The 20,666-nt window shown below is 38.0% G+C and overlaps 1 protein-coding gene across 1 annotated transcript in view; it reads left to right on the top strand.

The window, feature by feature from the left end:
* DENND5A (DENN/MADD domain containing 5A) overlaps window positions 1-20,666 on the top strand; it is a 52,089-nt gene that overhangs the window by 8,652 nt on the left and 22,771 nt on the right. The window contains exons 4-10 of the mRNA XM_009328621.1: window positions 907-1,094; window positions 10,856-11,173; window positions 14,001-14,216; window positions 15,147-15,381; window positions 16,555-16,705; window positions 17,330-17,423; window positions 20,567-20,661. Of these exons, the coding sequence (XP_009326896.1) occupies window positions 907-1,094; window positions 10,856-11,173; window positions 14,001-14,216; window positions 15,147-15,381; window positions 16,555-16,705; window positions 17,330-17,423; window positions 20,567-20,661 (1,297 nt within the window). The remainder of the gene's footprint in view (window positions 1-906; window positions 1,095-10,855; window positions 11,174-14,000; window positions 14,217-15,146; window positions 15,382-16,554; window positions 16,706-17,329; window positions 17,424-20,566; window positions 20,662-20,666) is intronic.

The raw sequence follows: 20,666 nt of genomic DNA, 5'->3' as shown, positions 1-20,666 counted from the left end.
CATTATAGCTTCACTGAAGGTAGGAATTATCTTAGTCTTGTGAGCTTGTTCTATACTCTTTCCAGCCTGGTAGCTCAAAAGCATTCTGAATGTTTCAGCAGTTGTATTAGACCACACACTCTGAGTTATTCTGGTGTTGCCACCTCCTTTACGGTGCATAGATATCAAAAACCACTAAAGATGATTCTGTAGTAGAGGAGGGGGAGGTTTTGGCCCAGCATACTGCAATGTTAACTGCTCTAGTCACCAGCTGCTGAATAAAAAGATCTTTTGGTATGCATGTTGCACAGGTGCATTTAGCACTGCTGTAAAATTCTAGGAGGAGATGAGTCATTTTTACATTGAACTGAGACTTTGGTCATACATTGCAAAGGATAAACGAAGCTGATCCTTTTTATTTTCTACATAGTTATTTCAGTCGCACTGTTGGGTTGGCTGCTATACAGCGTGCTTTATAGACATTTAAACACTCTCTTAAAAAATGTTTATCTGAGAGATACCAGATGCCTTGGGTTTCATCCAAGGCTTCCATAGAAAGCCATAAGCACAAAGAAAAGAAATTATTTCCAATGTGTTTCTTAGCTGATTACAATACTGCTTCCATACTTAAACTGGTGTTCCTGGTAACCCTGGTATAGGTAGCAGAGGGTGACTTAATGGATGCTAAGACTCAGTTTGCTCATTTCCATATGACTTGTAGAATGACCTACTTTGCGTTGAGCTCTCTTTGTTGTTTCAGCAAAATGTGCTTGGGTGTACAAGTCTGGGCTTTCATTAGGATGCTGCTCAGCTAGTACTGGGTTTTGTGGTTTCTGTTTTAAAGCAAGCTCTCATTTCTTTAACTTAGATTAATTTACTTAAAAATGTTCATGAAAGAAATATTATTTTTTTCTTGATCTTTTTCAGATTATCAGAGACTGATGACTGTGGCAGAGACCATCACAGCACTAATGTTTCCATTTCAGTGGCAGCATGTGTATGTTCCTATCCTTCCAGCATCCCTCCTTCATTTTCTAGATGCTCCTGTCCCTTACCTCATGGGCTTGCACTCTAACGGGCTGGATGACAGGTCTAAGCTGGAACTTCCTCAAGAGGTGAGAGGAGCTCATCTTGATTGATTAAATATTGTACGTGACTATGAGGGAAGCGAGAAATGAGGCAAAACACTAGTGCTAACTGTAACAGCCATTGTGAAGTTCTCACTGGCTCTGGTTTGGGATAGCTCTTACTTTACTTTTCAGAGATGCTGGAGTGAATCTGGTGAAATAGATTAATAAACCCCTGTTTTGGAAATTGTATGCTCTGATAAAATTAAACTGTAATTTTACAGGTATTGATGCAGTGGGATTATGGGAAGAACACTTCTGTGCTGCAAAACTTAGCTCTGTAGTGCTAGGAAGCGCAAGAAAGCGCGGTGTGAATTCACCAACTGTGGCCAAAAGGCCATACAGCTGGTTTTGCATGGTGCTGAGTGAGCAAAGCTTGACTGGCTTCAGCCCTGTGCTGTGCTTGGGCCGGTTCCTGGCTGTGCAGGATTAGGCTGGGTTTCCCTGCAATGCATTTCTGAGTTGGGGTTGGCTTACATGGACCCAGCTTGTCAGGTGTCTGCACCAAAACTATTTAAAATTTTCTTCTAGAATGCATCCTTCAGTCTGCAGCAAAAGTCAGCATCTACTTGAGCAAACTGGTGTTCATTGCGATAGTGCTTAGGAAGTCCTCCCTTGTAGTGAGGCTCTGTTAACACTAGCCACTGTATGAAGGAGAAGCAAACGGTCTTTAAAGGTCCTGCAACTCATAGATGGGGCTGGGACTACGTTCAAACTTCTTAGAGGTTGTTTTTATTTACTTTATTGCACTGTTCACTGCACAGATATTCTTTTTAGGGACATGCCAAGAGAGAGTTTAAGAGCTGGTTGTGAGGATCAGGGGATCGAGAGTGGTTGAGCACTACCTGACGTAGCAAAGGAAATGTCTGCAGGAGCCAGTAACCACCCGTGGGAAGTATGTCAGGTGGCTGGCGCCTGGCTGGCTCATGAGGCAGTTCCATCAGTCATCTGAATGACTTCTCTCATCGAGCACCATTGAATGGTTTGTTTGCTCTTCTATATAGAAAATGCTGAGTGTTACAGTATGGGCTGGCTGTTGTCAAGAAGCTGGACGCCCCTGTGGGAAGCGAGTGCTTGCAGAGTGATTAGCTGTGGAACAACACAGCCCTGGCCCCTGCTAGAGTCTGCTTACTTGTAGGTTAACTTTGTGGGGGAGGGACTGGATAAACTGTGGGAAACACCCCACTTATAGGCACTGGTAGGATTCTCTAATCTCTGCCATTTTCTCTGGTTGCCTGTTTTCTTCTATTATCATTTACATTACCAGGAAAGCAGAAGTGTGGCAGGCAGAGGGTTTTGTGGTGGTGTTTTTTATTTTCATTATCAGGCAGTGCTGCAACATAACTTGACACAAAAAAACTTCTTAAAAAAGCTGCGTGAAATTAAAGACAAGATATTTTTGTGAACCTCCAGTCTGGTCACCATGCCAACGTTGCTCTTTTTCTGAAATCCATATGCTGATAGTTTTCATTTGTTTTTCCTGGCAAGTTCAAAGGAAAATTTCTCTTCAGTGTTATTTTTTTCTATGAAAACTGAAGTATTTAATCTCTTGATTTCTTTCTTTTCTCCCTCTCTTTTTTTGCACTGGCATAATTAATAACAGAGTAATGTATGTTCTTGCCATGAAAACAGTCTATTGCTTTGGTTTGCTACACTTTTACAAAATTTTGGATGTACTGACAGGCCTAATTAATATGGTTAGTATACTTTTTAGAGAAGATAGCTGGTGAAGTAAAATGTGTGTGTGGATATGTGTGTTAATATGCACCATGGATGTTTTCAGTATTATAACAAGTTTCTAAAAGACTGTCCTCCTTTTGTAAAGAATTTCCTCATTTTAAAATCACTGTAATACTTCCAATTAAATAAACGCATTTTAATTTCAAGTAGATATTTCAATTATTTAAAAGGTAAATGGTTTTGAAGAGCTTTATCAGCTTACTTTGGAGGTTTAAAGTAAGGTAGTTGATCTATTTTTAGATGTTAAGAATGAAATCAAAGTAGTATTAAAATAATCTGGCACCTCAATTTACATTTTGTTTTACAGATAGCCTTTTATGAAGGTGGAGAAGTAGATTTTTGATAGTATCTTACAGACATCAGAATTGTCTGGGAGGGCAGGACACACAGGACTGAGATACCAGCAGCAGTGTGCCCATGTGATGGAATTTGCTGGGCTTAAACTTGTCCTTCTGAAGCTTCAGCTTTTCTTTCTTATTCAAAGAGTGAGCTCTTAAAGCTTTGTACACGATCAGTATGACAGTCTGAGATACCCACTTGGTAGTCACTGCTGAGTAAGGTTTCTTGTGAACTGCTGAAGTCCTTAGCACTGCAGGCTGGGAATGTAGCTATGGCATAGAAATGGACTTGAACATGTGCTGGAGACTTCAAAGATGAATGAGAAGTTATCCTATACCAATAGATTTGCTTATCCGAGAGGCAAAGTAGACTGGGAAGAACAGGAGTTCACTATTAGTGAGATTTTCATTGTAGAGTGTTTACTTAAAAAAAAAAAAAAACCCAAAACCCCCAAAACACCAAACCCAACACAACCTGCTGTTGCAACAAGAAGTAAATATACCATTTTAAAATGTAAAGCAGAATTCAAAGTGCATGCTGGTCTCACTAAGTGAAACTATTGGTCTTACCAGTATTTCTGATACTAGTACTTTAATCAGTCAGCTTTAATATATTTAGAATTGCAGATTACAGGTTCATCTCAAAACTACTTTGCTGTATGATTAGGCTTTCAGATACCCCTCACTTAAAGAGCCAAAGAAGCTCTACACTTAATTCCTGACAGAGAAACTGACAAGGAACATGCATAAAATGTGGTGGTGTAGAACAGTAGGAGAGGGCACGTGGATTCTATTATTTGTACTTCAATAAAGACAAATTTATCATCAGTAACAAAAAGGATATTAATATTTAACATTGCTTATCTCTAAAGTTTGGAATGTATATGATCCTTTATGAAATCATCAGGGTTACATGAGGAACTTAATTTCCAAGTCCTGCCTCTAGGTGCCTGATTCATAGGGATGGTAAGTATCAGAATTTTCCTCACTTATCGCGAAGGGTATATAAAGAGCTGTTCTATGTTCTAATTTATTCTGAGTTCTGGAAAAAAAAATCTTTTTTTTCTTTTCTTTGTCTTTAAACTGCATAAACTGCATCTCTGTTGCTAATCTATTTACATGGATGCATGGGACAGCTGCTGTTAAAGAAAGCAATATCTAATTTAGTCAAGGGCCAAAGAAGTGAGCTTTGACAGAAAATCTAGTTAGTGCTTCTCAGTTGAAGGGCATTGTGGAAGAATATAATATTGCTATCTAGCATAGCATGGATGCCTCAGTGTCACTGTAGACTTCTTGATTGTTTTTTTATAGTGAAGTTTTAAAAATACTAATTTGTCTTCCCCAAAGTGTTTTAGGCTAATACATGTGAAAATACTGTCTGTCCTAACTCAGTCAGGTTTCGTTTAAGTCTTGCACACATATGCCATAAGGCTTGTTTTGGTTTGCTTGTGGTGGCTCCATATTTTGGTCACATCTGGTGCTTTAAGGGAGTGCTTTACCACGGGAGCATGGAACCCCAGCTGTATCCTAGAAGTTGATGCTTTGTTAGATGATTATAATCTTCAGCAAAATAACTGCATTAGTACAAAATTCAATTTTAGACTATCCCTTGTGTACATCAGAAAACAGGGCATGATGGAGAGAGAATTCATTGAAGTTCACCAATGACTTGAAGACCTGACTTTCTGTGGCCCAGTAAAACTGTAGAAAAGTCTCGAGGCTTACTGTAGCGTTGAGTTTCTCGTACGTGTCAGCGATACAGTGCACTTAAAGTTAGGCTTCTTCTTATATTTATTGCTGCCTTGCTGAGGGCTCTTTCTGTATGCATGAGCATCCTTGTGGTTTCACTGATAGCTGCATCAGAGGCTTGTAAGGAACCCAGAAGAGAAAGGGGGGGGAGAGGCATGGGAGAAGCGGTGCTAGAATAAGGTGCTGCAGAGATCAAAGGGGAAGAGAAGAACATGTAGCTGTTCCAGATGTTGCTGGCAGAAGTGTGGTTTATCGGTAAAATTGATCAAAAAAAGTGGTTAAACTAGCTTTCTTGCAGATCATAAACCCAGCAAGTACTAAAATAAGATTGTTTTTTTCATGTGTCTTTGAATTTCCTTTTAAAGAAACTTTTGCAGTGCTATAGCAATATATTTTTAACAAGCAAGTTAATCCGGGCCATTTCATGCTACTGGATTTGCATGTGCATCTCATCACTCTGTAATGCAGGAGAATGGTGGAAATTTAAATTATTTTGAGTGAAAATAAGCAACACTGAGTCTTCCAGCACTGGTTAAATCAAACAAAATGGAGTGATCCCAAGGGTCTTGGGCCATAGCTTTTTCTTTTAGAAAAGTTGAAAGATCTTAAAAGCTAAAATCCAGTTTTCTGCTAATACAAGACAGATAGACAGATACATATTCTCAGTATTCTTATTTCAACCATTAAAAAGATCTTATTCAATGCTAAATCTGTGGGGTTTTATTTTTGTATGTTGTTTTAGAAGATAAGAAAGATCTCCTGAAAAGCTTTTTTTCCTCTTGATGTCAACACATTTAGACCAGACTGACCAAGATAACTATTTTGAAAGATAATCACTGCTTTGTATGCATTCTTAGGCTATCTGCTGGTGTGATAGATCCTTGATAATACTGCAAACTTACTGACAGACTTCAGTTTTATGTTTTCCTGTATTTCAGTGCTAAACAGCCTCTTGAGGAGTTAAATTCATGTTTCTGAAAGCTGCAGCTGTAAGTTGTTCTCAGTCGCAAATTTTGGGTTGACCAGAATGGTCACAGGACCATTGTAAACATCTTTTTCACAAGCCAACCGTGTGTGTATGACATAACCATGTTTTCTGTGTAAGTGAAGTGGGTGGTTATTTGCAAGGTTGGGACCTAATACACAAAGATGATAACTGCTGTAGAAATGCTGTAGGTGAATGGTTTTTAGTTTTTCAATGCTGTATTCAAGCAGACGCCTTAACTCAGAACCATGTTTCAATGTGACTGTCTGGGAGGGGATGTGAAAACCTGTATGTAACCTATAGTTTGAGCACCTGAGCTGCACAGAGGATTCAAGTAGTGGTGATTGTGCTATCAGAACTGACTGTTCTATATTGTCGTATGCATCTATTTGCATACCATGTAATTATGTATTAATGTTTAAAATAAAGCATATTTTCTCTTTAAGATGTCAGTGGGGTGGGGAGTTTACTCATTATTAGTGAATATTAGTTCCTCCTTAGACATCCTTTTGGCAGAACCTAGATCACTTCCTTCTATATTTTTGAACAGAGCTGAAAGGAAGGATATGGGCTTGATGCAGGAATTGCTGTGGGGGTTTGGCCCTTATTGTACTTGAGGTCAAACTAAAGAATTGCAATTGTCCTCTGGCTTTGGAATTGATGGGTGTAGTCCAGACCCCACTAAGCCACTGGAAAGTTGTGCTGTTGACCTCAGAGGACCAGGCTTTGGCATCAGATACATGAACATTGACTTGTTTGCATCCACACTTCTAAGGTTTGCAAGACTTTCACCTGGACACCCTGTTATTTGTGATGATAAAAGTTTGTGGGAAAGACAAGTTTTTAAATTAGGATGTGACACCCTTGTTCCTTAGTGTAGTGTCTCAGAAGAATAATTTTATTGTGTGATGATGTTATGTGCCCTCTCTTGTAACAATCTGCTATTAAAGTGGTGTAACTATTTGAGGTTTTGTTTTGGTCAGAAAACTGATACCTCAGCAACAAATAAAAGAATATTTGACTGTTCTAGATGCCTGAAATACTAAACAACTAACTTAAGGATGTTCTTTCAATTGTATCTCTATTTACACATGTTGCTAAGTATCTTGTCTTTATATCATTTATATAATTAATTTTGAATGTATAAAATGATGATCATTGTATCCATAGAGGCTTACATACAGAGCTGTCAGCTATTCACAACTCACTCAACTCTGCTGCCTCCAGAAACAAAATAAGTAAAACTTTGTGATCAAAGAACTCCTTTATTTTTCTACTTTGTGTACTTACTTGCCCAGTTCCTAGCATGCAAAGTGCTTTGGATGGCCATGATTTCATAAAAAATAAGTGCCATTTCATTTCTCTTGCTTTTTAAAATAAATTGATAGTGGGGACCCCTCTATCCTTACTGGTATTCCTTTCTGTTGGATCTGTAGTGTAGCAGCATTGTGAGACTTAACTGTTTTGGTGTCTGTTACTGGCAGTTTATTTACTTGGGATTTCATTTTTACAGAAAAATGTTGTTTTGGTACCTCTTGAAGTGCTTGTGAAGTGAGGTGTCTTTGCCATTTCTGTTCCCTGAGGAACATGGCCTTTTCTGAAGTGCTTATGCAGTTCTTGAGGATGACCTCAGTCTCCCTAAGTTAAGGGAGGCTAAAGCCACTTACTGAATCTCCTTTGCTTATGCTGCTCTAGGTAGTCCTCTAACTTATGGGTTACTAACCAGGCACTGAATAAGTGTAGAGTGTCCCCAAAAATACTTTTTACACTCTTTACGGTATTGCTGCACACTAACTTTTTTTTAATGCTTCTATATAGGGAAAATTCTGAGAAATGTCATAGTAAGTTGCATGATAAGCAATCATTGTTAGTGGCTTAGAGTGTTTAAACTATGTGTATTGCTCTTGAAGAGAAACTCTCCAGAAAGGATATTTAACTGTTGGAAGAATTAGCCAAATGAGCCTAGATACTTATAAGCAATTTTAGCAAGCATTAAATTTGGCGCTTTATTCATTGGCAAGGAGTTTATTTTCAGTGTGAAGACTTGAATCTCTACATTGGTAAGGTTAACATTTGGTTACTTTTTGGCCAAGCACTTTTTAGGTACAGCCAAGCTTAACCAAGAGCGATGTTTTCTGCAGAATCTGTGCTACGGTAAGATAATCCAAAAAAGAAGGGAAGTTGAATGTCATCAATAAAAGAGAGTTTAAAAAGGAAGAAATGCAATTAAACTGCTTGAAGAGTTTCTTAATGAGTCTGTCTTGATATTTCTCAGACAGCTTGTGACGAATTATATGTGTTTTGTTCTTCCCTCAGCACTGATTGGCAGGCATTGTGCCTAGTTTCAAGGCTTTATTTTTCTCATGTCCTGAAGTGCTTTCAGTGTTCCTGATAAATATTAGCTGACTTGACTTCTAATCATCACAGAACCATGTGTATAGTGGGGGTCTTGAAGTTACTAAATTCAGATGCTTACTTGAAACATGAGAGTTCTTGTGTACATACTGTCCCTTTGTGCTGAATGTTTCTTTGAACGAGAAGCAGATGCACTCTGTGTGCATCCCTAACCTACCACTGGAGCTGCCTTGCTAGGTAGGCACACACAACGCCTGCTGTGTTTCAGTGTTGTGGTTTAAACCCAGCCGGCAACTAAGCACCACACAGCCGCTCGCTCACTCCCCCCTGGTGGGATGGGGGAGAACACGTAACGGTTACTTGGGAAGACAAAACGTCATCACTCCGAATGTCTCCCCCTTCCTTCTTCTTTCCCCAGATTTATATGCTGAGCATGACATCATATGGTGTGGAATACCCCTTTGGTCAGTTGGGGTCAGCTGTCCCAGCTGTGTCCCCTCCCAAATTCTTTTGCACCCCCAGCCTACTCGCTGGTGGGGTGGTGTGAGAGGCAGAAAAGGCCTTGACTCTGTGTTGTCGCTGCTCAGCAGTAACGAAAACATCCCTGTGTTACCAATGCTGTTTTCAGCTCAAATCCAAAACACAGCCCTATACTAGCTACTATGGAAAAAATTAACTTTATCCCAGGTGAAACCAGGACGCTGAGCAATGTTGATACTGGGGAAATCTAAACAATGACACCTGCCCTATTTAAAAAAATAAAAACTTTTTCTAGGCTGCACCAGAAGCTGTTTCAGAATCAAGGTCTTAGTTCTATTTATTGACCTTGGATTCTTTTGCAACACCTAATTCAATTTGTGATTTAATTTACGGTAAAGGAACTATACGAGAGCTGCTAAACTGTTTTATATGCATTCCTTTGAGCATAAGAAATAAATACCAGTATTAAAATGCTAAAACATCAGGAAATGGAGAACTGGAATTCTTCTTTTTACCTTTGTAACTATGCATAATATTGTAGCAGAGCATAAATTGGACTTCTACATGCAAAGTTCTGTGCAAATCTAGTGTAATGTGTCCAGTGGAGTTCTGCTTTAAAAATTACAGTGTTTTTTTTTTAATTTTAATGTTGAAGTTCAAGAAATCAAACACAACAGATATTTGTGTTTTAAGGAGAATTGACATCCTGACTGTTCTGTAGAAATGCCAAGAGAGCTAAATCTGTCACAAGTATTAAATGTATGTTTTCACACCAGTTTACTTAAATGAAGGGGTCTCGTCAGGCACAGTTTATCCTAGTCTACCTATGAACAGTCTCACAGCAAAATCTTACAAGAACTGCTTTGTCTTTACTGATGCTTCACTGGTTGTGTACATTGCTCTGATTTCTGGGATTATCCATAATTCATTCAGTGTGAGGTTAATCTCTTCCAATTCTCTTTTTCCTATTAAATTGTGAGAGTGCTTCCATCCTTCTGCACTTACTGAATCATAAGAAATAACTGGAGATTTGTTAGCTCTCATGACTTGATATGTATTTTCGCTGCAAAGCTGTAGTGAAACCTGAGTTCAGGTATGCCTCTTAGAATAATGTGATGAAGCTAGGTTGAAGCACCATAATCTGGGTGAAGGGATTTTTTTTATAGGGAAGGCTAAGTGACGGTCCATGTTAATTCTGCAGTGAAGAAAAACTGAAATGCTTCTGCAGAAAAACAATGTTTCTTCTGTATACTTAACTTTCCAAGCAGGTTTCACACATGAATGGGGTTCTTGCTGTGAAGTATGTAATTATGTAATGTTAGGAAACCATTTGTTACAGATTTTGTATTGCAGAAGCCAAAAGGGGGAAACCCCCCCTCACCAAATATAGGGTGAGGTAAATCCTTGAAAGATGTGTAGCTTCTTTTGATGTTGTTGTGGAAGCCACATAGGTGGTTTTTCTTTCTTTTTTTTTTTCTTGGTCTTTTTTTGATGGTAAATGAGATCGATGGAGATTGGAACAGGAAAACAGAATTCAAAGTGGTTCAATTCATTTTTCCCCTTGGAAACAAACTTCTAAACTTGTTAAAGGAATTGCCTTAGTTCTCAAGTTGCTTACAAAAAAGAGAAGGTAACTTTATTGCAGCTTCTGCAATATCAGTACAGCTTTTAGAATGGAATTTGCCAAATCTCTTAGAGGAGCAGACTGATAATCTGAGTGACAGGCAGTCACCTGCATACGTATGCACGTGTATAAAAGAGTGTTGCAAATATCCTGTAATTAAAATCTAGCTGTATGTGTATGAAAAAATTTGCACATCTGTACCTAATATGTGCTACAATCTCTTTTGTACCTAGTAAACAACTTTAGAGTCTTTCTTAGTTACCTCCTTGAAAGACCTGGAAATGTAGGCCTTGTGCTGCTTTCTTCAAAGCCAACCAACCAGTTCAGTTATGGTTGGGGCAAGTCTGTTTTACAAAATAACCAAACAAATGCAAATGTATTTGAATCTTTTAATAAGCACAAAACCCAAAGATGAATAAAACATGACCCTTGTGCTTAGTGATATTGTAATGGTATCCTGTTCTAAATTAAATCCCAGGCTAACCTGTGCTTTGTGGATGTAGACAACCATTTCATCGAGCTGCCAGAAGACTTACCCCAGTTCCCAAATAAACTTGAGTTCATTCAGGAAATTTCAGAGATATTAATGGCTTTTGGAATTCCACCTGAGGGAAACCTTCACTGCAGTGAAAGTGCCTCCAAGATGAAGAGCCTCAGAGCATGTGACCTAGTTTCTGATAAAAGAAATGGGAACATAGCAGGATCACCTTTGAATTCGTATGAGCTGCTAAAGGAAAATGAAACTATTGCAAGACTCCAAGCACTGGTTAAAAGAACAGGTGTGAGTCTAGAAAAGGTAAGCTATGAAATTATCTGCACTGTCTCTCGACCTGCAGTAGCAGGTGGTCTGAAGTCATGGTCCAAAGACTCTGTCTGTCTTCACTAGAAAGAACTTTATGTTAACATGCTCACAAACCTTGTGGACATCTGTAGAGAACAAGGGCAAGCTTGGGGGAGAGGGGGAGTGGGGTTTAACCCCACAACATCTAGGGAAACCTTTGGCTATCCCCCAAGTGTTTCTTTGCCAAGATAATGTGTTTAAAAATACAGCTTGCCTTGTTTATTCTTGGTTTTAAGATTTATTCTGAATTTATACCACTTCCTTATGATTTACATGGCTAAAACTGACGTCCAGATAATCCTGAAGTTGGAATCCAATCTCGGTTTCTATAGGTATCTTTCTTTCTCATTGTGTGTAGTAGAGTATGTATAATTTTACTTGTATATAATATGCTTGCCATAGGGATACTGTGATGCTTTTTTCTGGTTGATGTTGTAAAGTGCATTAGTGTCTGATTCCCAGTGTTGTCCCGAACGCAGGCTTGTTACCCAGTGTACAATGCCAGTTTACACACCAAGGCGAGGTGTTTCCATTTCTTTTATTCTAGTTTGCGCAAAGTAGGGAGCTAGGTGGTAGCTCCTACACAAAAGAGTAGCTCTCCGATTATCAAAAGTTCACACTATTTATACTCTATTATCTATTGGTTAAATGATTCTCTCGCTTCTTATGCTAATCAGTCCGCATGCTCAGCCTTTCTCTTCTTTTGGGTCAGAGGGTTTCTTGAGTCGGTGGTTGTGATCTCCCCCTGTCGGAATTAGCTCTCCTTCACCTTTAGTTTCACGCTTCGGCCGTTGCAGCCAAATTCCTGTGGTTTTGCTGATAAAACAAGTTATCTCCTAACAGCCTGGTTTATACAAGCCAAGATGCCCTGTTTGTCCAGGATGTGTCTGATTTATTTCCCTTGGATTAGATGCCATGCCAAGTATTTACTTCGAACCTCACCAGCCTTGAATAGTTAACAATGCACTGGACAAAATAATTGCAACATTGATCAATGGCAGCCTTGTGCAAACTGACATCACCAGCAAGTGAATGTGCACAGCTCATGGTGACCCTGATTGGATTTTTTTGGGCGATCAGAACTGGGAAAAAAAATTTTTGCCCATTTTGCAGAAAAGGTGTTACCTGAAAGACCACTGTGGGTTTTTTGAGCCTTTGTGGAATGGAATGAAGATTTCCTCAGCAAAGGTTTTATTTCTTGCATGTTTAAATTACCTTGACCAGTTCTTAATTGCTGAGTCTGATTCCTACCTGTGTGACTGTAACTTGGGCTACAGGTGGGGCCAGAGATAGAAATTGTGTGACCTACAATAGGTTAGGGAGGAGAGCCGCTTTGTGGGGAGAGAGCTGTAGGGGGGTTACAAGAAGAAATGTTTGGTTACTAGACAGGATTAGAAGCTCAAATCAGCTGTGTTCCTCTTCTCAGGTTTTTCTTTTGCATTGTTTTCTTCTTGTTCAGGGGAAAATTGGTAAGAAGCTTTTGTTCTTTTGCTGAATGGATTGGGAAGTGATGGGAGAAGTACAGGTCTTTTTTTAATTTCTTGTAAGTTTTTGCACATTTAGGCCTTTCTACTCTGTGCTTTCTTCCATAGTAGTTAAAGTCCCATTTGACTAGCCTTTTTTGTGATGATAGGAGTATCATCACAACTGTCATAACTGTCAAAACACACACCATAACTGTCAAAATTTTCTCAAATACTTAAATAATTGAAAAAACCTGCTTAATACCAAATATCCAATGAATGGAGAATGTATAGATGCCAAGTGCTACTTATGGGATGCAGTTAGAAATGGCTGAATAGCAGAGCTCTCTCTAGCAGAGAGCATGGCTGTAGGATGCTATTTATAGCTGGCCTTGGACTGCTACAACCAAGGTGCTTTAAGAAGCATGGGACAGCTGCAGCAACTGCATCATTGTGCAGATGTTGTAAGCTCTAGATATTATGTCTATAATAATAGACATAATATTATGTCTATAATATCACACAATTTGTGTGGCAGTGTCTCTTATAATAACTAACAAAGGCAGGGGTAGCAAATGTGTATTCAAAATAGTGCATGAATGCTTGTGGCTTTGAATTTTTTTTTTTCTTCTAAATACTCAAGTCCTATCAAAACCAGTATGAATTGAATATCTGAGTCTCATATTGCTGTTTTCATAAATCTTAGCCCATGCGTTAACTGAAAATGCATTTTATTTCATTGAAGACTACTCTGGGCTGTGTAGTGATGAATTCTGCATTACGCTGCTAAGGACTTAGGTTAAAGGAAATTGGCTACTAGACATGCACAGCTGCTTTTTACTGTGCATTTCTGTCTTCATTTGAAAGCTGGTATGTATTGAACTGTAACAGTACTAAATCTGGACTTCTATTACACCAGACAGAAAAATGTATTTGCCTAACATGCAGGGGTAGTAAAAACCCCTAAAAAGCCTATGCAGGTGATTAAAAGGGTAAAAGAAAGTAATTAAGTATATGGCATACGTGGGCATGTATATGGTTATTATGTATCCTTTTTTAATCTAATGCGTATCCAGTGCAACCAGTACTAAAGTAGGTTATGGTTTATTATTGAAATTAGAGCTTTTATAGACAAAGGTTTCTTTCTAGATTTTTTTTATCTTGCTGTTTTATTACAGTGCTTGAAACTGTAAGTAATTTTTTTTTTATTGGAATGTTGACTTGAGGAGTAGCAGCTGAATGGCAGATTAAGATCTTGTATTGTTGCTTTGTCAGGTATTCCAGGTATACAAATTTTTTTTATTCCCTTACTTTCTCAGTTGGAGGTGCAAGAGGAGACCAGTAGCAAAAAAGATCTTAAAATTCAGTGTGATGAAGAAGAATTCAAGATTTACCAGCTGAACATTCAAATCCGTGAGGTTTTTGCCAACCGCTTTACACAAATGTTTGCAGATTATGAAGTATTTGTCATTCAACCCAGTCAGGACAAGGAATCTTGGTTTACAAACAGGGAACAGATGCAAAACTTTGATAAAGTAAGTTGTAATAAGAAGATATGTCAATGTGAAAACTAAAACAGTATTAAAACCTAAGACTTTGTTTATTGGGCCATAAAATGGAAAACAGTACTGTCAAAATTGTAATTTCTTCCTTAAATTTCAGTGTTCCCAAAAAAAGTCACATCTTGCATATTATGTGGAAAAATATATACATAAACGCACTTAGAGAGAGATAAAAATACTCTTTCAAGGATACCGTAGAAAAATGCAGATTGCTGTAGAAAAATAGCTTAGAAAGCCTCACTTTATGGCTAACCTCTATATTAAGGTTAAATATTACTAGTGAATTTTTTTTTTATTTTTTTTTTAACTAGAGGAATTGCTGAATGTGTTAATGGATAAAGCCATGACCCCACACAACACTTACGTACATGTGTACCAAATGTATCCCTAGCTCTTTTCTAGGGAAACACAAGACCCAGTTCTTCAAATTTTACTGCTGTCTTCTTTACTGGAGATCAGATATTTGTCAGCAGGATAATTCACGTGGGTAAAGATTATATTGCAGCACTGCCTGCTAAAATGCTAATCTGATTCCCATCAAATCGTATGAAAAGATTCTCATCAACTTCATAAGCTTTGAGCCCAGCCAGAAGTACATAATATCCACACCTGCGGTACTGTTGTTGTGGTTTGCTGGGATTCTGTTGAAATTTTTAGAAAATTAAGGAAATGCTAAAATCACAGTTTAATAATTATTGTGCTGTGTAGTAGGTAATTGTCATGAAACGGAAGATTTCATATAGACTGCCTGTTTCAGAGATAGAATTGGTTTGTGTAATAAAACTAGGCTTTAAGTGGCACCAAAGCACTCTAATACATCCTTGGTTAGAAAAATTGGTGCTTTTGGTGTATGTATCTCTCTCTGCAGACTCCCAAACACTCTCATCTCTTCTTATCTGCTAGGCATCTTTCTTGTCGGACCAGCCTGAACCCTACTTGCCTTTCCTCTCAAGATTCCTGGAGACCCAAATGTTTGCATCTTTTATTGACAATAAGATTATGTGCCACGATGAAGATGATAAAGACCCTGTTCTAAGAGTATTTGATTCTAGAGTGGATAAAATTAGGCTGCTAAATGTTAGAACGCCAACTCTGCGCACATCTATGTATCAAAAGTGCACAACCGTTGATGAGGCTGGTAAGAGTAATAAGCCGCTTTCTTGACACTTAAGAAAATACAACTAGTCAGTGCTGTTTGTTGTAGACATTAGGTTAAAGTTAAGTAACAATTCATGCTTTGAAACCTCAAAAAAAAAAAAAAAGACCAAAAAAGCGGAGATGTAAAGCTTAAGCAGGGAACTAAATGTTACATAGGAAGTGGAGATGTGAGATAAAATTAATGTAAAGTTTAATTGAACTCAGCTGTTTTCCTGCATGCTTTGTGTGAAAAATGTTTGAGCTTAAGAAGATAAACATTTTTCTCCTTTTGGTGTCAGTTCTTTGATATTTAATAAACTCTTGTACTAGCATACCTGTTGGGGTCACTAAGAAACTTCCACCTCCTCTCTTAAATTTGAGATCCACTTTTAGCTGAGGATGTATGATTACAGATACATGTCTGATTAAGACACCTTTAAAAAAATTAACTTTCTTACTATTTCAGAGAAATCTATTGAATTAAGGCTAGCAAAAATAGATCACACTGCAGTCCACCCACACTTGCTGGACATGAAACCAAATGTTTGCATCTTTTATTGACAATAAGATTATGTGCCACGATGAAGATGATAAAGACCCTGTTCTAAGAGTATTTGATTCTAGAGTGGATAAAATTAGGCTGCTAAATGTTAGAACGCCAACTCTGCGCACATCTATGTATCAAAAGTGCACAACCGTTGATGAGGCTGGTAAGAGTAATAAGCCGCTTTCTTGACACTTAAGAAAATACAACTAGTCAGTGCTGTTTGTTGTAGACATTAGGTTAAAGTTAAGTAACAATTCATGCTTTGAAACCTCAAAAAAAAAAAAAAGACCAAAAAAGCGGAGATGTAAAGCTTAAGCAGGGAACTAAATGTTACATAGGAAGTGGAGATGTGAGATAAAATTAATGTAAAGTTTAATTGAACTCAGCTGTTTTCCTGCATGCTTTGTGTGAAAAATGTTTGAGCTTAAGAAGATAAACATTTTTCTCCTTTTGGTGTCAGTTCTTTGATATTTAATAAACTCTTGTACTAGCATACCTGTTGGGGTCACTAAGAAACTTCCACCTCCTCTCTTAAATTTGAGATCCACTTTTAGCTGAGGATGTATGATTACAGATACATGTCTGATTAAGACACCTTTAAAAAAATTAACTTTCTTACTATTTCAGAGAAATCTATTGAATTAAGGCTAGCAAAAATAGATCACACTGCAGTCCACCCACACTTGCTGGACATGAAAATTGGACAAGGGAAATACGAGCTTGGATTTTTTCCCAAGCTTCAGTCTGATGTTTTATCCACTGGACCAGCAAGTAACAAGTGAGTAAGCTAGGACAACAGGTGCTGGATCTTGGCGAGATCTATAGAATGGTACTAAAGCAGAGACACTAGAAAGCAAATTCAGTATCTCTTTTTTTTTTTTTAAGTGAGAAAAATCAGATGATGTGGGTGGGTTGTGTGTGGTGGGTTTTTGTTGTTTCTCGTGGGTTTTTTTTTCTTAAAAATCTGGACTTCAGAAGCAAATTGACTTAAAGCCCTATTATGTTTGTGGTTATAGTTGATGTACTTTGAGTTACTCATAACTACTGTCAATATAAAAGCAGCTCTCCTAATTGGATCTCAGTTAAGAGCTAGCAAATATTTTAGGATATCTTCTTACAAAAACTTCGAAGGAAGAAGAAAAAGGTGTAAATTGTAACTGGGTATCATAAAAGAATGGAAAAATACAAAGCAAGTGTATGTGATCTAATTTTCTGAAATCCTTTGGTTGCCCAATGTTGGATTCTTCTATAGAGAGTCTTTGTATGTATTTGCAGCTGCACTTTGTCTGATGTAATTGATGTCGACTTGTTCAATATACAATAAGAGAGAAACTTCTTATTCATTGCCGCTCCCCTTCACCTAACTCTTGACATTTGCTTAATAATATTCCTCCATCTCTAGGTGGACAAAGAGAAATGCTCCTGCACAGTGGAGGCGGAAGGACAGACAGAAGCAACACACAGAGCACCTGCGTCTTGACAATGACCAGAGAGAGGTGAAAACTGTTCAACTATAGAGATCTGATATTTTTTCTTTTCCTAATTGCATGAATAATGCTCTGTAACCTTTATGAAATGTCTAGACAGTTACTTGCAGTCCGTCTCTCTCTCCCTTATTTGTGTTTAATACAAATGAAGTTCCTGGTCCTTAGCAGGCCAAAAATACTTAGTTTACTTATTCTAAAAGTTATGCCATTTTTACCCTCTCTCAGGACAAAATTATTTCATCCCATGTATAGGAGAGTTCCCTGAAAATGTCATCATATGCTTGAAAGTTTAAAAAAAAAAAAAGGGAGTGGGGTGGAAGGGAGGAATTAAATCTTAACAATTTTTAGCCATCTATTTCCTGTCTCTAACTTTGTCACCCTATGCTTCTTTTATATATTTGATGGAGGAAAGATAACCACCTCCAGAGAGTGATTAATTTCATCCTAAAACCAGAAGCATTGCCTTTTGGAGTTGCCTGTTTTTCTTCTGTAGACCATAAAAGAAGACTTAAGGTGGCAAATTGACACACAACCTCATGCTAAAGTGGGAATGTGAACCCCACCCATACTGTCAGGTTTGTGTCTGCCTGTTTTTACACAGCACAGTCTGATGCTGATTTACCCACCTTCTGAACTGATAACTTTTCTTACCAGTACTTCTACAGCTGACACAGTTATTCTTGTGGTGAAGGGATTTTGAAAGATCTGGGTGATGTGAACTAATTACAGTACAATTTTTGATTCATATGATACAGACTGCAGACTGTTACACCAGGTGTTGATTTACGGGTAATTCCAAGAATAATCTGGTTTAAAATATCAGAATTCATTTTTTTGTTTAGTAACCTCAAAGCTTTACTCTTTAAATGTATGTTCTTCACTGAAGACAATATTTTCTTGTCTTGTTAAATATCTTCAGAAAAGCTTCATTTGGAATTTTAAAGTAGTCTTGTGTCTGTTAGGATAGTAGTGTCAAAATCAAGTATCTTTGTCTGTCCAGTTTACTCTTTTATGGTAGTGATGAGTTTAATTGCCTTTCCAGTGTACTCATTTCCAGAATTTTCTCATTGGTTTGTTAAAATTTTGTTGAAGTGTAGTGTCATCTATGTCATCCATAACCATGTAATAGAAGAATGTCTGCATAATAAAAAAAGCTACGAGTAGTTTCTGGCTTTGACATGTTCCATATGCTCAGATAACTCTAAGTAAAAAGTACTTTAGAAGTAACAGAAGTGAAGAATAGTTGATTTGTAATCTCAATATGCTTGAAAGTTTTTATGATGTTTATAACAATTATGATGTTTAGCACATGTAAACTTCTGAGATTTCAACGAGGTGATTATAAAGGCAAAAATCTACCTCTAGTCTCTGGGTTTTTTTGTTTGTTTTGTTTTTTAACTGACTCTTCACATGTTGATTATCCTATAGGAATTTTTCTGTCACACGAGGCAAATAATTTCTGAGGAATAAAAATTAGAAATACATGCTCAGGTGAGGGTACCAACTGCCAGGTTAATCTGTGCTGGTGTTTTAGGGTTTTATGCTGTACCTTGTTGATTATATAATACTGATTGGATGTTGATGCCCTCTCCCAGGTGAACCAGAGACTTTCCTATTAAGTCTGAAAGAATGGGGAGGGAGGCCTTTGAGATGAACACTGGGGATCAGGCTGAGCAGGAGGCAGTGGTTTCAAAGTGCCGTGTTGTGAATCTTAGACAAATTGAAGCTTTGAGGCAGCCAACAAAAATCTGTGGAATTGAGACTTAGTGGCTTTTAACTTGCAAGTATTTGTGCCCAGCGGAGGGCAGAGTTTACACCAATCCAATGATGGAACACCATCTCTTCTTTTTTCCTTTCAGCTTCATTACTTAAGAATTTATTGTTATGCTGAATGCTTGGGAGTTCTGCATTGTATTATGTGTTCACTGTTTTCCTTTTCTGTTTTGCATGCTTGCTTTTATTACTTCATATGTTCTTACTACTTTTCGCTTTACATGGTCTGCTTGGCTTTTTGCTACCAACTTGTCCTGCCAGCATCTGGACTTTTCCATGTCAGAGCTTCAGTTGCAGTTATGTTTAGACTGGGACCAGCATGATTGGCCCTTCATGCCCTCTATAAAATCTGTGTCAGAGCATTATCTGGTATGTCCAATGCACAATATGACTGTAATCGTAGTTCTGGATAGATGCATAATTAAATGTATGTATCATAACTACTAGTGCAAAGCTGATGGGGAAGGTGTGGTTTTCCCTCTTTGCAAAGATCACATCATGTTTGATAAACCTGTCTGTTCACTGAATTTTCAGTTGGTCATTATTTCAGTATAAGCTAGAGAAGTTACCTGTTAATCTGAAATATGTACTAATTGTGAGTATTCTGTCAGTGCCTGTACAGGACTTCCTCTTTATCACTTATTCACAGTTAGCTGTGCCCCAACCAATCTGTGATCCCCTGTCTTTTGAAACATTTGTCAAATTATTCTTGTCTCTGAGGTGAAAACAGTGGCAACTCCTTGATGGCAGTAACAGGAGCAGAAAAGCTCTTTCAAGTATAGTGAGTTCAGGAAATTATTTTGCTCAAAAATGCAGATGGTTCACAGCTGAGAGCTGTTAGTAGCATTTTGCAGCTGCTTCCTGAAAGACTGGGGGGGGTGGGTAAGAAACAGGAGATCTGCAGGAAGGCAGGGCATAGCCCCAATCTCAGATGTTGTCAAGCTCCAGGCAAAGTTTTCTTCCAGTCCCCATGTAGACCAGTCTGCCATTTGAATAGTCTTGGTCTGGGTAATTATTACAAATTTTCATTTTGTATGAAAAAATAACAAGACAGTTCTCAGTGGTGGAGGGAGTAATTGACTCTCTATGCATCTAAATATCCTTGGCAGTTTGTATTGTGTTTTTGTTACTCAGCAATGTGTGTTCTAATACTAGATAGGCAACGTAAATGGGTATTTGACCTCCAGTGAAATAGTAACTTAAGCATCTCAGCGCAGTATAATGCTGGATATGAAAAGGGGCCTTTTCTGAAAAGGGATCTGATCCTTTCCTCCGCATTGCATGGGGTGGGTTATAAAGTTACGTTTATCCTTTTCTCTTGGCAAAGTAGTCTCACTTGCACTTTTATTTGTATTTGTCAATTTTGTACCCCAATACAGAAGTATATCCAAGAAGCCAGGAATCTGGGCAGCACTATTCGGCAGCCCAAACTGTCTAACCTCTCTCCATCGGTAATTGCACAAACAAACTGGAAGTTTG

This window comes from Pygoscelis adeliae, unplaced genomic scaffold, assembly GCF_000699105.1.
Source record: "Pygoscelis adeliae isolate BGI_AS28 unplaced genomic scaffold, ASM69910v1 Scaffold166, whole genome shotgun sequence".
NCBI lineage: Eukaryota > Metazoa > Chordata > Aves > Sphenisciformes > Spheniscidae > Pygoscelis > Pygoscelis adeliae.
This window is presented reverse-complemented; position numbering and strand designations above follow the sequence as displayed.